The sequence below is a fragment of the Conger conger genome, chromosome 14 (assembly GCF_963514075.1).
Source record: "Conger conger chromosome 14, fConCon1.1, whole genome shotgun sequence".
In the NCBI taxonomy this organism is placed as follows: Eukaryota; Metazoa; Chordata; class Actinopteri; order Anguilliformes; family Congridae; genus Conger; species Conger conger.
This window is the reverse complement of record NC_083773.1, coordinates 43,541,579-43,555,705: the sequence shown is the minus strand read 5'-3', so window position 1 is coordinate 43,555,705 and position 14,127 is coordinate 43,541,579. Positions and strand designations below refer to the sequence as shown.

Genomic DNA, 14,127 nt, shown 5'->3' with positions numbered 1-14,127 from the left:
CAAAGTCAAAACAGCACCACACCTAAAAATGTGATAATGAGAATTGAATAGATAAGGTATAAAACTTATCTATTTGGGTGAAATGTGGGGACTTGCTTCATGTTTAATCTGCAAAATGTCTGTGTGCTTAATATGTTTTCTGTTTAGTGGACAACTTCTATGCAATTTGAATAATATGAATGTGAGATGTAATCAAGTGCAGGTAAATAAAAATGACTCATGGTTGTAACAAAAATCTGATCTGCTTAAATGATTTTTACAAATAAGACAAAAGGCAAATGGTGTGTTGTGGAGGCATACATAATGCTCTGAAACTAATTAATATTCATTATGATATTCATAGCATGGTTCCTTAATTATATTAGTATGAGAAACATCATGTTATACATAATTTGAAAACCTATTAAAGCACCAGCAAATTCGAGAAATATTGATTTTCACAAATAGATTTATAGAGAAATTATTTCATGCGATTATGTGTTTTGCTTATTGGCAAGTTTCAAGAGTAGGAGTGTGTTAAGATTTTGCTTGCATCCAAAGTATTAGCATTCAACATATTTATTTGGCTTAGATTGGATTAGACAAATGGTAAATGATGAACAAATGAAAGGACTGGTTCTAGACGAGACACAAAATTGAGAAAATAAACAGACCCCAGCTTGCAAGATTCACCATTGGATTCCATTATGTCTGCACTCATGGGTAATTTTAATGACTCATAGCACCTCCAGTAGAGATGGCACAAACTAATTTATTCTTAGATAATAAGAATTTGCTTTCTGAACATGTTGATATAAATCAGGGTGGGTCCAAACTCCAGGATAGTATAAGTCAGTTTAAATAACTAAATTGAATTTACTTGGTAAATTATTAAAGTACTACAGAGAAATGAAAGCACTCCACGTTGAATTCTGCTGCATTTACAGTACAGCAGTGTGTAAAGATTTGGGAACCCCTGGTCAAAAAGCCTTTTGCGATTAATATTTAAGTAAACAGAAGCAAACCTGACCTCTAAATTGTATAATGTTAAACATGACACATTTCTTCACATTTTAAAGCAAGTTTTCTTTTTTTTACAGTTTCAAAATAAATTAAAAAAGGAAAAAGGCCCTGTGCAAAAGTTTGGGAACCTTGTCAGTTAATACTTTTGAACTCCTCCTCTGAATTTTTCCCCATTCTTCCTGGCAGAACACCATATTCTTCGGCCTCTTTGCATGTACAGCATATGTGAGATCTCTCCACAGATTTTTTATAATAATCAAGTCTGAGGACTGTGGCGCCATTTCAAAACTTTCATCCCTCTTCCCTGGAGGTACTTAATGGTTAATTTGGAGGTGTGCTTTGGATCATTGTCTTGCTGGAACACCAAACTGCTCTTCAACTTCAATGTCTGGGCTGACCATTGAACATTAGCCTCTAGAATCCACTCTCCCTTCCACTTGCACAATATTCCTGTGCCCCCAGCTGCCACACAACCCCAGAACATAGTCAAATTATCAAATATCGGTAAAAACCGATTTGAGCATTCACAGAATGGTTTGACACGACACAGTAAATCTTCCATCTTCTCTTTTCATGAATATAAACTCTCCCAATAGTCAAACCTCTGCCAAAGTATGTCCCAGTTCCTATTAAATCAACACTTTTACTCTCGATAGGTTACTGTGGATCTCCAAGTGACCAAATTTCCAAATTGAAAAATAAAAATGTATCAGACTAGAGCAGGGGTCGGCAACCCTGGTCCTGGAGAGCCGCAGGGTGTGCTGGCTTTCGTCTCCACCTTAAAATAAGCAACCGATTCAGACCCAAGAAACCAGGTGAGGTGAGTTAACTGTGCAATCAACGGCTTTCATTGATCAATTAATGCCAAGTAACAACGAAAGCCAGCACACCCTGCGGCTCTCCAGGACCAGGGTTGCCGACCCCTGGACTAGAGCAAGTAAAGTTTCTATGCATGCTATTTTAAACAATACTGGACAAATAATCAAGGACTTACTGGATTCAATGGTGAGTCTGGTACCTTCCCCAAAAATGAGCTTGCTTATTATTTTCAAGAATTAATTCCAGTTTGTCTCTAGATTCCAGTATTTTACATGTGATACAAGTTAGACTGACAGGCCTGTAGTTTCCTAGAAAGGTCCCCTTTCTTATATATTGGTATTATATTACCTTGTTTTCAGTCTTCCGGTATTTCTTCAGTTTCTAAAGTCTAAAAATACTTGCCAGTGGTTTAAACATTATCTCACTTAACACTTTGAGTACCCTTGTGAGTATGCCATGGGGGGCTTCTGCCTTATTAGTTTATGTAATGTATTTAGTACTTCTTTATCCCCATCTCAATATTGGCAAAGACATTTAGTATTCAGTATGCTTTCCGGCCTACTAGTAACCTCCTCCCTGGTAAAACTCTCAACAAAGTAGCCATTTAATGCATCAGCAATGTCTTTATTCTTATACAGCAGTTCTCCTTTGTTATTGATAATGCACTTAGCCTACACAAGGTCTTTTTCATTTGTCTAAGAAGATAATCAAGTCTTGATTGCAGTGCAACTGGCGTGTTTTACTGCAAGCAACATACACTCACTGAGCACTTTATTAGTAACACCTGTACACTTACTTATTCATGTCATAATCTAATCAGCTAATCATGTGACAGCAGTGCAATGCATAAAATAATGCAGATACGGGTCAGGAACTTCAGTTAATGTTCACATCAACCATCAGAATGGGGAGAAAAAATGTATCTAAGTGACTTTGACCATGCAATGATTGTTGGTGCTAGACAGGGTGGTTTGAGAAACTGCTGATCACCTGGGACAAAAAACATCCAGTGAGCAGCAGTTCTGTGAGCAGAAACATAACTCATTAGAGAGCTCAGAGGATAATGGCCAGACTGGTCAAAACTGACAGGAGGGTGACAGTAACAGTATTTATTTATTATTATTCATTAATTTAAGATTACTTGCCAATTATACCCTATACCAATTACCCATGTTATCTAGGATACACCGCATACATACGACCATGTACCACGGCAGCAGGAACGGACCCAGTAATAAGAAACTACTGAACTCCTACTCTGAGTTTTCCACCAGCCAGAGTGAAAGCTCAATGACCTCCTTTGAGTTTCTCCTGCTCGACGAGGGAAAAAACAGGCTTTATTCGGACTGAAGTAACCAGTGTTACAAAACAATAGCCAAACATTTTGTTAGTTGTTTGTTCATACATCTGCCTGTCACCAAACTAAAATAATTTCACAAAATAGTTTGACATGGCACTGCTTTTTAATAACATCCACCTCTTACACATTACCTCACACACCACTGAGATTCATAGCTACCTCCATTTTACACTCCAAGTAAAAATGGAAATGCTTGATGTGATAATTCAGTGTTTGCCTAATCATTGTATGGTTTATATAAACCTAGTTTTTGTTTTTATTATTTTTATCATTGTTTAGTAAAGCACCTTTATCATAGTATCCTTTCATGTAGCACTTTGAGATTGTTCATTAAATGAAAAGCACATAATTAGATTTATTATTATGATTATTTGCAAGACCTGTATAGCTATCAGCACTGCCTCGTCATTTTGACCAATGAATGAACAGGCAGCCTGCTTGTCACATGTCCCATGTGACATAATTCCATCCTCTGACCTTTGACCTCTCCGTAATGCAAAAATGGTCTCGCAATTCTACGTGGTCTGATTTTTTGGGCTTCTTGTTCACATCAATTATGTTGCTATGGATTAAAGCAAACAATATTCACGTAAAACATGTCACTATGGACTAAAGCAAACAAACGAGTTTCATGAAAAAAGAAAAGATTTCCAAAAAATATATTGCATCAGTTATTTTGCTCTTTATCCTGCTTTAAAAAAAAAATCTCCTTATTTGTCTTTCATTGATGTAATACAAAATACAAAACAGTCTGTAGTGTAGTGGTTAGGGCACATGACTGGGACCCATAAGGTAATTGGTTCAATCCCCGATGCAGCCACAATAAGATCTGCACAGGCGTTAGGCCCTTAAGCAAGGCATTGCTCCAGGGGATTGTCTCCTGCTTAGTCTAATCAACTGTATGTCGCTCTGGATAAGTCGGGCCAATAATGTAATGTAATGTGATGTAATGCAATGTGATCTAACAGTGCTGGCTACAATAACACTGTAGAAATCAAACTGTGGGTTCCTTCCCACTCTCTGCGAGAGAGGGAGTTCCTGAGGCTGAACTGCTTAAGTGGAAATCAGGCAGACACACATGTGGAAATTAATGTCCACACATTCACCGTCACATTCTTTGTGTGGGCACATTATATTCAAGTTTCCAAATTAAGACCTTGATACATGTCAGGTGTCTATGCTTATTAGGTGGAGGCATCATGTTGTTTCACCAATACAAGAGTTTTTGTGATATATTTGGGTTCATGCAAGGTAACTCTTGGTGAACTCAACCATTATTGTGTAGTTACTTTGCACATATGTTCCCATGTATTGCCATTACCAACCTATTGTATGTATAAGCCCCAGTGAAAGAATACAGGCCCCATCTCTCGATCAGGTACAACATTGTTCAAGATACACTGCATATGTATTTGGACAACTGGTACAATTTCTATTCTTTAGCTCTGTATTTATTTAAAAATTTTTCCTCACCCTCATAATGGCTTCCTTGACTGTCTCTGCCTCTGGGCCTCATGTTGACAAATGCCAATAACAGACTCCAAAGTCAATCAAAAGCCTAGAATGAAGGCTAGATACTGAAAGCTTTCTTATACCTGCAGTAAGGAAGTGATTGAGGACACCTTCCTATTCAGAAGCAGATGAGAAGCCAACCATCCAATTACATTTGTTCCCCTAAAATGAAGGGGGGGGGGGTGATTCCTACATGCATGAACCTCAAATTAAAGGGGACAGTCTACACTTTAAACCTGACTTTTATCGTTCCATTTCAAATCCATTGTCCTGGACGACAGAGCCAGAAGGACAGAAATTGTACCAACTGTCCAAATACTTACTGTTTGTAAATACTGTTTGTTCGTAAATTAGAATAGATAGCCGTTAAAAATAACTGCCATGTAACCTCGCCACAGAAGGCGCAAAGAAAGTAAAGCTTTCCACAACTTTCAAGGGTAAAACTTTCATTGTATTCTATGAAATAAACCATTTTAAATGCCCTTAGCCATTTCCAAGGAATTCTCACATTACGTTAATCTATAATATCCATTGTAACATGAATAAGCTACTTGTATAAAACATTTCATTCGAAGTGGGTCACAGGAAATTGTGTTAATTACATGGTTCGTGGGCTCAGGCAGTCCGCTCAGGCTACACCACCGCCACCTTGTGGTCACACAGCGGCACATACAGCATACACACACAATATAAAAAATATTCTGTGCTTCACAAGACAGATACTGCATATGAGAATTAATTATCATTTTTTATACAATTGTTGAAACATTTGTAAAACAGTGTTCCGTTTGGCTCTAGTGTAACCGATCTCCTCGAATATTCCCAGAAGGAAAATAAATGACAGCGTCACTCAATTTGCCAAATACGGTCGCAGTAATGGCGAGTAATATTATAATAAGACTCATATTTCTCCCCGCATCATTTTCCGTTTGCCGAAGAGTAGCAATTTACGGTCCCAAACCGTGCTGCCGAAGCTGCGCAATAACTCCATACCACAGCTTCTCTCCAGGTGCTCTTTGGCCCGTTCCGTTATGTCCCCTCGGATTTCCAGTGTCTTGAAGTGATCAAAGTCGCGACGGCCCAATTTGCGCAGCCGGCGGGCCGCAGAGCGGTAGCACTTCCACGGCTGGGCCTCCAGGAGAAGGTGGTCGCTGAAGGAGGCCAGGCGAGTGAGGAGGTCCAGCAGGGCTGCGTCGCCGTGGTTCAGATGCACCCACATGGTGACGGCCAGGCAGGCGCACAGGTGAAAGCGCGAGCGCCCAAACCTCGCCAAGTAACTCTCCAGCTGTGTCCGACTGTCCAAATCATGCGTGATGTCTAGAGGAATAAAGGATATGTTTTCCGGGAAAGGGTTGGACTGCTCCGCCCGGAGAATAAGGTCTTCATCCAGGTCGACACCAAGCAGGTGAAGCTTCCTAGACTCAGCCGCATCATCACTAGCGCGGCGGCCTTGCAGATGCGTGAAGAGGGCCACACTTAAATCCTGCTTAATTGAAAGAGAATTAGCGACTCTTTAAAAGTAAATGGTTAAATGCGGCTAAAAGTAGTGACCAGTCGGTGTGGATATAGGCCAACGTATCACATAATACAGTGATATTAGCGAATGTTGCTCGATAGAGAGTAGGTTGTACTATTTGTATTTCAGGCAAATGTATTATGAAAACTCGCCCTCTCAACCATATAGGCTAAGGCTTTTGTCATTATAAAATAACGCTAATATTAGGCAAAGATACATGTTTTGGTGACATTAAGTTAAATGACTCACCCCAGAATTACACCCCACGTCAAGCAGAAGTACGGTGTCGCTAACGCTACTCTCAACGCTGTATCCGATATCTTGAAGCAATGTGCTCGGTATGAGACTCATGCGGTTCTCTGGAGGATTGAACGCATAGTAATTTATAAAATTTCCGAATGGTGCTGCTCCAGGGTCATTACTTTCGTCTGTGACTTCGCAATCAGCCATCGCTGCTGCTGCCATCATTATCCGAACCGTCCGACAATAAAAAGAGTCCGGGGGGAAATGGTGCTTACAGTATTTCAAGCCCGGCAGCACAGGAGTTACTCGTAATTTGTCCTGCCGACTAAAAACAAAAAACGTCCACCTAAACTGATCCTAAAATCTAAATGTAAGACTATGTTATGTCTAGGTTATTTAAACCCGTTAGCTCGTTCTTATAATGTTGCATAAAACAATTGTCTTAGATTCACGAATTGAAATGTAAATTCAATGTAAAAATGAAATTTTAAACTTTTTTTTTCTACTTGTAATGAAAAATCAAGCTTCTACTTTTCCCGAAGGTCTAAACAAAAGTTTAATGGCCAGTACGGGGATCGAACCCGCGACCTTGGCGTTATTAGCACCACGCTCTAACCAACTGAGCTAACCGGCCAGATAGGGCTGAGTGCGTTACCATTTCTAATTCAGAAAACGCCATCAAAATGATTTATTTTGTCTGAACAGTCTTCAGACATATTTAGACGTCCTCCTGACCACAGACCGTATGAAAAGAAAATTATATTGACGCAGTTTTCCCTTCCGAGTACCCATAGTTTGCAAGATATCACGTGGTTTTTGGATGCTGCCCAACATAGTCTCTGGGCCCAACGCTACATTCGCTTCACGGTGACATTGAGCGAAGTTATCACGGTGTATTTTTCTGTTTTCTTTGTTGGAAGGTATGTGAGGTACATTATTTCGTTAGCTATAGAGTGTATCAGTCTAAAATAAGTCTGCGCTTATCTAGCTAAATCGATTTGTCACGTAGTGACGATGTCAGCATGTGAATAAAATATAGTTGCTCAGCTAACAGGCTAGCTATCCAATGCAAATACGGGAAACATAATACCCCCACAGCTAAGTTACCTACCAGTCAGTGTACACAATCGTCCTGCGTTATAATAGAAACAAGTAAGTAACTTAGTCTAAGTAGAAAAGCCAAGTTAATTGGCTATATGGGAGGAGACGGGTGGGAAGCTAACTTCTGGAGTGACGAATCACCAGAGCGGTACATTTTACAATAGTCTGCAGGCTAGAATAGGACATTTTTCGAGTGTAACATTGTTTGGACATATTTAACACGCGAATTTAACGCTGAACGCCCGCTACAACCGTAGCCTATATATGTAGCTAATTTACACACCGGGAATAGCTTCGGTGGCTACAAACGTTATAATTACCTGAATTGCGCCCTGTTTGGGATTTATTGTTTGATGCTGCGCAACAACTTATTTTCTCCTATCATAGCTACATTGGAAAGAGTATTTACAGTCCTCTCCAAAAATATTGGGACAGCGAGGCCAATTCCTTTGAATAGACTGAATACATTTGGGGTTGATAAAAATATGAACACGAGTGTTCAGAATTTCAGCTTTTATTTCCTGGTATTGACATCTAGATGTGTTAAACTACTTGCAACATAGCACCTTTGGTATCATACCACACAATGTTAGGTGAGCAAAAGTATTGGAACAGAGTATAAGTAAATGAAAGTAAATGACAGTAAATATTTGGTAGCATATCCCTTGCTTTCAATAACCTTATCAAGCCTGCGACCCATTGACATCACCAAACTGTTGCATTCTTCTTTTGTGATACTTTTTAGTGCCGCAGATTTCCAGGCTTTTACTGCAGCCTCTTTCAGTAGTTGTTTGTTTCGGTAGTAGTACTTATTTGAAAATCGTTATCGCCTTCTGATTCTTTCTACTTTTGCATCTTGTGGTATAGCCACAGCCCCTGCCCTGTGGAGATTGTTTGTGATGTCACTGACTGACGTTTTGGGGTTTTTTTCACAGCTCTCACAATGTTTCTGTCATCAACTGCAATCGTTTTCCTTGGTCGACCTGTTAATGTCTGTTGCTCAGTACACTAGCGGTTTCTTTATTTTTCAGGACATTCCAAGTTGTTGCACAAGCTATCCCCAACAGTTCTGCAATGGCTGATTGATTTCCCCTCTTTTCTAAGCTTCAAAATGATTTGCGTTTCTCCCAAAGACTGCTCTCTGGTCTTCATGTTGGTTTATCTTTTCTAACACAAATGCAGTCCTCACAGGCAAAACCCAAGGCTAAAACCAAGAGTAGACAGTCAGAATTATTTATTAACCCATCAATCTAACGGGACAATTCTGGGCAACAAGAAACACCTGTCAGTCACATGTTCCAATACTTTTGCTCACCTAAAAATTAGGTGGTCTGATACAAAAGGTGGTATGTTCAAAGTTGTTTAACAAATCTAGATTTCTTTTTAAATACCACGAAATAAAAGCTGAAATTCGGATGTGTACATCGTTTGACCTCAAACTCAATTGTCTTCAATGTATAGCAAAAACAAAGGAATTGACCTTGCTGTTCTAATACTTTTGGAGGGGACTGCATGTAGGTAGGTAGCTAATGGGTATCTAGCACCACCGACGATGCAGAGTAATTCGTAATTGTATCCTATTTAGAGAAGTTGCATTTAGTGCAATTTTATTTTGTCAGTCTTAATAATAGTTTTCCTTTCTGTGCTTTGAGCTTTAGGTAAGAAAATAGCCGCCATGCTTTCCGGGAAGAGGATTGCCGACGTGGGATACAAGATGTTCTCGGGATCCATGATGCTGCTGACGGTCTACGCTGGCTACTTGTGTGTCTTGCGAGGACGTCGCTACATGGAACGACAGAAACAACTTAAACTTCAAGCGGAGAATCAATCAGACTTGGACTGATGTCAAAGTTGACCCCTTTCTAACATCAATGGGAAGTTATTCGCGCAGTGAATGTTGTTTCGACCCCAGCATCTTGTTTTGTTGCCTTGGTAACAGCTGTTCCAGTTAAATCGGCGAATTATGTTGTATATATAATTGAAAATAAATAATGTCTGATTTACTGGGATAAGTGTTTTTCAGTTTAACTCCTTTATTCGCAGTGGGTTTGTTTGTATGCATTCCTCTTTTTCTTCACCTCGGTGACATTTTCAATAAATCTGGTCAAAGGATATACCGTTCGAAAGCGTGAAAATCTAACTATCAATGAATACATCTGTATTTTACCATGCCGTGTTTTAGGGATCTGTTCGGCCACTTATTTCTTAACAGATGGGGAGGCAAAACAAGATTGGTTTCTCACCTATGCGCTTTAGAAATCTGCCGAGAACACGAAGTACAGTGAAGTCGGCATCTGTGTCGTGTTAAATTCACAGTAGTTTTTAGTTTTCAATTCCAAAAACGTGGAGAACTTGGAGATAGAATATCGATTGTTTACTTAGCCTTTGCATACTTACAAAAGTACTTAATGCTACAGAAGAATACTATCTACGTTTCGTAGAGGAGAACAAGAGAAGTCCACCTATAAGCTAGACCAGTTACTGGCTAAACCAGGGGTCGGCAACCCTGGTCCTGGAGAGCCGCAGGGTGTGCTGGCTTTCGTCTCCACCTTCAAATAAGCAAGCGACTCAGACCCAAGAAACCAGGTGAGGTGAGTTAACTGTAATCAACGGCTTTCATTGATCAATTAATACCAAGCAACAACGAAAGCCAGCACACCCTGCGGCTCTCCAGGACCAGGGTTGCTGACCCCTGGGCTAAGCGATCTCAGTATAGACCAGGGGTGTCCAATCTCATCCAGAAAGGGCCGGTGTGTGTGCAGGTTGCTGTTTTAGCACAGGACTAAGACAGCTGATTCTACTCATCAAGGTTACTTGATTAAAGACCACGATTAGTTCATTAGTATAATCAGGTGTGTTACTGCTGGGTTAAAACAAAAACCTGCACCCACGCCGGCCCTTTTAGGATAAGATTGGACACCACTGGTATAGGCAATGCCGCTCTCCATGTGTGAAGAACTACAATATAGCTTTTGCTCCATATGCAGCTGAACAGTATGCTATTATGGTGACGACTGGTGAGAATTGTAGAACGTTACGAACAGAAAGCAAAGAAAGTTCCTGCGATTTTATGCCCAAAGAAATGCATGCTTAAACAGGAATTTCAGGCCTTGCAAAAAATCACTTGTCAGTGAATATTTCAAAGGAGAACAACTTTGACTTCACAGCATGTTCGGTGATTGATCGAATTTTCAATCGGTGAGCATCTACATTCTACATTATATAATTTATATAATATATAATATTATCACTCAATAGGCTTATAAGGTGTAGGCCTGATATTGAATAATAAAAGGAATCTGAAATTGAGGGATGTTTCACATGTTGATGGGGTTGGGTATTTGAAAAGTTCAATCAATGGACCACAATCAACAGATAAACACTGTTCAGGAAAACGAAATGCAATTATTCAACTTTTTTTTGTTTTTGTTTTTACAATCTTCCAGACCTGCTGCTGCCGGGTAGAGGGAGACAAGGAGGGGGGAAGTGAGCACACATTTCAGGATAATTTCAGCACACTTCCAGGAACATTTAGTATTTTACATCTCATAAGACCCATAATGGCCTTTTGGAAATCCACCTAGACATAGCATAGACAAAACAATGCAGAGTGCTCATTTTGCGATATTGTCATCAAATATTAATCCAGTGTTGTAGCTACATTGCATTTCTAAGCACACAAGGCATGACCACAAGCATCTGTATCCACTAAAAAATGTAGTATGGAGTAATTCTGACTCTTGGAAAACAAATCCCAAAGGTTACATTTCAGAAGAGACCATGATAACACCTGTAGACAAAAGGGTTCAAGAATAGTAAGTTATTTTTAGTATAATAGTAAGTTAAGTTTATTTTTTGCAACTTTAACTTGAATATGCATCACTTTCAGGCCTGTGTTAAGAAAGGGGGTGCTTAAGTATGGAATGGAAATATTTGAACACGTCAAGTAAATGCAACTTGGTTTTTAATGTATTCAGGCATCCCATAGTTTGGGAACCACCAGGGCTGGACTGGCTATATAGTCTACATGCCCGCGGGCATGTGGGCCGGTCTAGTTTTGGGCCGGTTTGGGCCGGTATTATTTATTTATTTATATAAAAAAATAAAAATAAAAATAAAAACATTTTTAATGTTTTTGTTATCGAGCGGCCCCCAAAAAATCTCACTAAGCAACGTTACGTTAGCATAATTTTTTGGGCTAGGTCTTATGAATGTTAGCACAGAATGGCTAATGCTATTGCTAACTCTAGATGAGCCTAGTCCAGCAACAGCGCGAGCGCGCTGATTTTGACAGACCGTTTGAGCGCTCTTTTCAAACCGGTCCCTTCACAGATTTATTTAGTACAGTATCGTACGTTATCGCAGGGGGTTTCAGGAACATTATTATGTGCTGTTATTAACTATTGTCGACGCGATCGAGGATTTACCGCGACTAGACTGATGTAAAATGTAGCTAACTAGCCAGGGCGTCTGGCAGCTTGAGCGTCTTAAAATTAAATAATTTGAATTATTCCTATGAGCAGAGCTTTTTCTTTAACAATTACTTAACAGTATGAGTATGGGTATTGTTTGCTCAGCAGCCATGTCTGATCACCTTGGAATAAGTCGACAGTGAGTGAGTACACTGGTCCACACTTGCATTGGTATACTTGATCTGTCCATGACACTGATGATTTGATGAATGGTAGATATCCATCATATGCATATTGAACAGACTGCAAGGATGTTGTAGTGATGGGCGGTGTCCGACCGATTGTGGTGGGCCGGTCTGAGCCAAATGGCAGGGCCTATTTTTTGCCCCAGTCCAGCCCTGGGAACCACTGTAGGAGACTGGAATAATAATAATAATTAACCTCCGTAAAACCAGTTTACTCAAATAGTTCAAGTAAACTGATTGATTGCCTTGAATCAAGTATTCACTTGTCCTTAACTTTAATATATTTTTTATATTAAAGTCTTTTTTCCCTCTTAGTTGAGAAGATTCATTCCGAAAGCCTGTCAGTTAGGTTTTAGAATTAAGAAAAGCCTTGCTTCTCATTTTAATGCAATGTTAACTTCCCTTGACTTGCAAAAGCATACAGTCCCCTCCAAAAGTATTGGAACAGCAAGGTCAATTCCTTTGTTTTAGCAATACACTGAGGACAATTGAGTTTGAGGTCAAAAGATGTACGAGATCACAGATCACAGAATTTCAGCATTTATTTCCTGGTATTTTTATCTAGATTTGTTAAACAACTTAGGACATATCACCTTTTGTATCAGACAAATGTAAAAGTATTGGAACATATGACTGACAGGTGTTTCTTGTTGCCTGTCCTGTTAGATTGATTGGTGAATAATAAATAGTACTGAATGTCTACACTTGGTTTTAGCCTTGGGGTTTGCCTGTGAGGGCTGCATTTGGGTTAGAAAAGATAGAAGACCAGAGAGCAGTCTTTGGGAGGAAAGCAAGCCATTTCTCCACAGGGCAGGGGTGAAGGTATCTCAATCAACTGTTTAGAGAAGACTTGAGAGCAGCAATATAGAGGCTATAACATATAACATATGACATAACATAACCTCTACCAAAGTGATGGAAAGGCCAAAGTGTGGAGAAAGAAGGAATCTGCTCATGATCCAAAACATACAAGCTCATCTGTGAAGCACCGTGGCGGAAGTGTCATGGCTTGGGCTTGCATGGCTGCTTCTGGAGTGGGCTCACTAATCTTTATTGATTATATAACTCAAGATGGTAGCAGCAGGATGAATTCAGAAGTATACAAACGGTCAGCTAACTTATGGAGAAATGTGTCAAAACTAATTGGGATGAACTTCATCATGCAGCAAGACAATGACCCAAAACACTCTGCCAACACAACAAAAAGTTGAATGTTTTAGACTGGCCAAGTCAATCACCAGATCTTAACCCAATTGAGCAGGCATTTCACCTCCTTAAGAAGAGGTTGAAGGGAAAAAACCCCAAAATAAACAACTGAAAGAGACTGCAGTAAAAGTCTGGTAAAGCATCACAAAAGAAGAATGCAACAGTTTGGTGGTGTCAGTGGGTCGCAGGCTTGATGCAGTTATGGCAAACAAGGGATGTGATACCAAATATTAAGTGTTATTTACTTTAAAAGTACTCTGTTCCAATAGTTTTGCTCACCTAAAAATTGGGTGGTGTAATACCAAATGTGCTATGTTCTAAGTATTTTAACTAGATGAAAATACCAGGAAATAAAAGCTGAAATTCTGAACTCTTGTCTTGTGTTCATCTTTCTCATCCCAAATCTAGTCAGAGTATTGCAAAAACAAAGGAATTGGCATTGCTGTTGTGGCCGTGAATGTGGCTCCTTCAGGTGCAGCCAGTTGACTGATGCTCAGCTGCCCCGAAATAATAAATGGTGGAAGTTTCTGCAGTTAGAGGACACACTTTTGAAGTCCTGCGTTTTTTGAGACAGGTGTATTTTATAGTTTCAGTTCAGTTTCATGTTTTGTGCCATGTTTTTGTTTGCAGTTTTTTCTTTTTGATTCTTTTGTAATGTGTTTTTTTTGTATTTTGATTTAGTATTTTAGTTTTGTGGTAATTTGTTTTAGG

The 14,127-nt window shown here is 39.5% G+C and overlaps 2 protein-coding genes and 1 non-coding gene across 5 annotated transcripts; 1 reads left to right on the top strand and 2 right to left on the bottom strand.

Moving 5' to 3' along the window:
• Nucleotides 1–2,424: 2,424 nt before the first annotated feature.
• On the bottom strand, nucleotides 2,425–7,179 carry LOC133110604 (pre-miRNA 5'-monophosphate methyltransferase). The gene is made up of 2 exons (XM_061220821.1): nucleotides 6,459–7,179; nucleotides 2,425–6,176 (listed from the first exon to the last, which is right to left on the bottom strand). Exons 1-2 carry the CDS (start codon nucleotides 6,675–6,677, stop codon nucleotides 5,595–5,597), a joined length of 801 nt encoding a protein of 266 aa, XP_061076805.1. The 5' UTR covers nucleotides 6,678–7,179; the 3' UTR covers nucleotides 2,425–5,594.
• trnai-aau (transfer RNA isoleucine (anticodon AAU)) lies at nucleotides 7,013–7,086 on the bottom strand. Its single transcript has one exon. It is a non-coding gene; the product is annotated as a tRNA-Ile (tRNA).
• On the top strand, nucleotides 7,153–9,565 carry LOC133110605 (cytochrome c oxidase assembly protein COX14 homolog). Of its 3 annotated transcripts, none has more exons than XM_061220823.1 (2): nucleotides 7,153–7,372; nucleotides 9,212–9,565. In XM_061220823.1, the coding sequence occupies exon 2, from the start codon at nucleotides 9,229–9,231 to the stop codon at nucleotides 9,394–9,396; it is 168 nt and encodes a 55-aa protein (XP_061076807.1). In that variant the 5' UTR covers nucleotides 7,153–7,372; nucleotides 9,212–9,228; the 3' UTR covers nucleotides 9,397–9,565. The 3 variants fall into 3 exon arrangements, with proteins under 3 accessions (XP_061076807.1, XP_061076806.1, XP_061076808.1); XM_061220822.1 differs by having other exon boundaries at nucleotides 7,184–7,372; nucleotides 9,206–9,565; XM_061220824.1 differs by lacking the exon at nucleotides 7,153–7,372 and adding an exon at nucleotides 7,800–9,071 and having other exon boundaries at nucleotides 9,206–9,565.
• Nucleotides 9,566–14,127: the final 4,562 nt, after the last annotated feature.

Excerpts from the sequence above, each read along its gene's own strand:
- LOC133110604 (XM_061220821.1), bottom strand. The coding sequence starts at position 6,677 with ATGATGGCAGCAGCAGCGATGGCTGATTGCGAAGTCACAGACGAAAGT. Across the intron at positions 6,177-6,458 it reads ACGTGGGGTGTAATTCTGGG|GATTTAAGTGTGGCCCTCTT; the intron begins GTGAGTCATTTA and ends TCAATTAAGCAG.
- LOC133110605 (XM_061220823.1), top strand. The coding sequence starts at position 9,229 with ATGCTTTCCGGGAAGAGGATTGCCGACGTGGGATACAAGATGTTCTCG.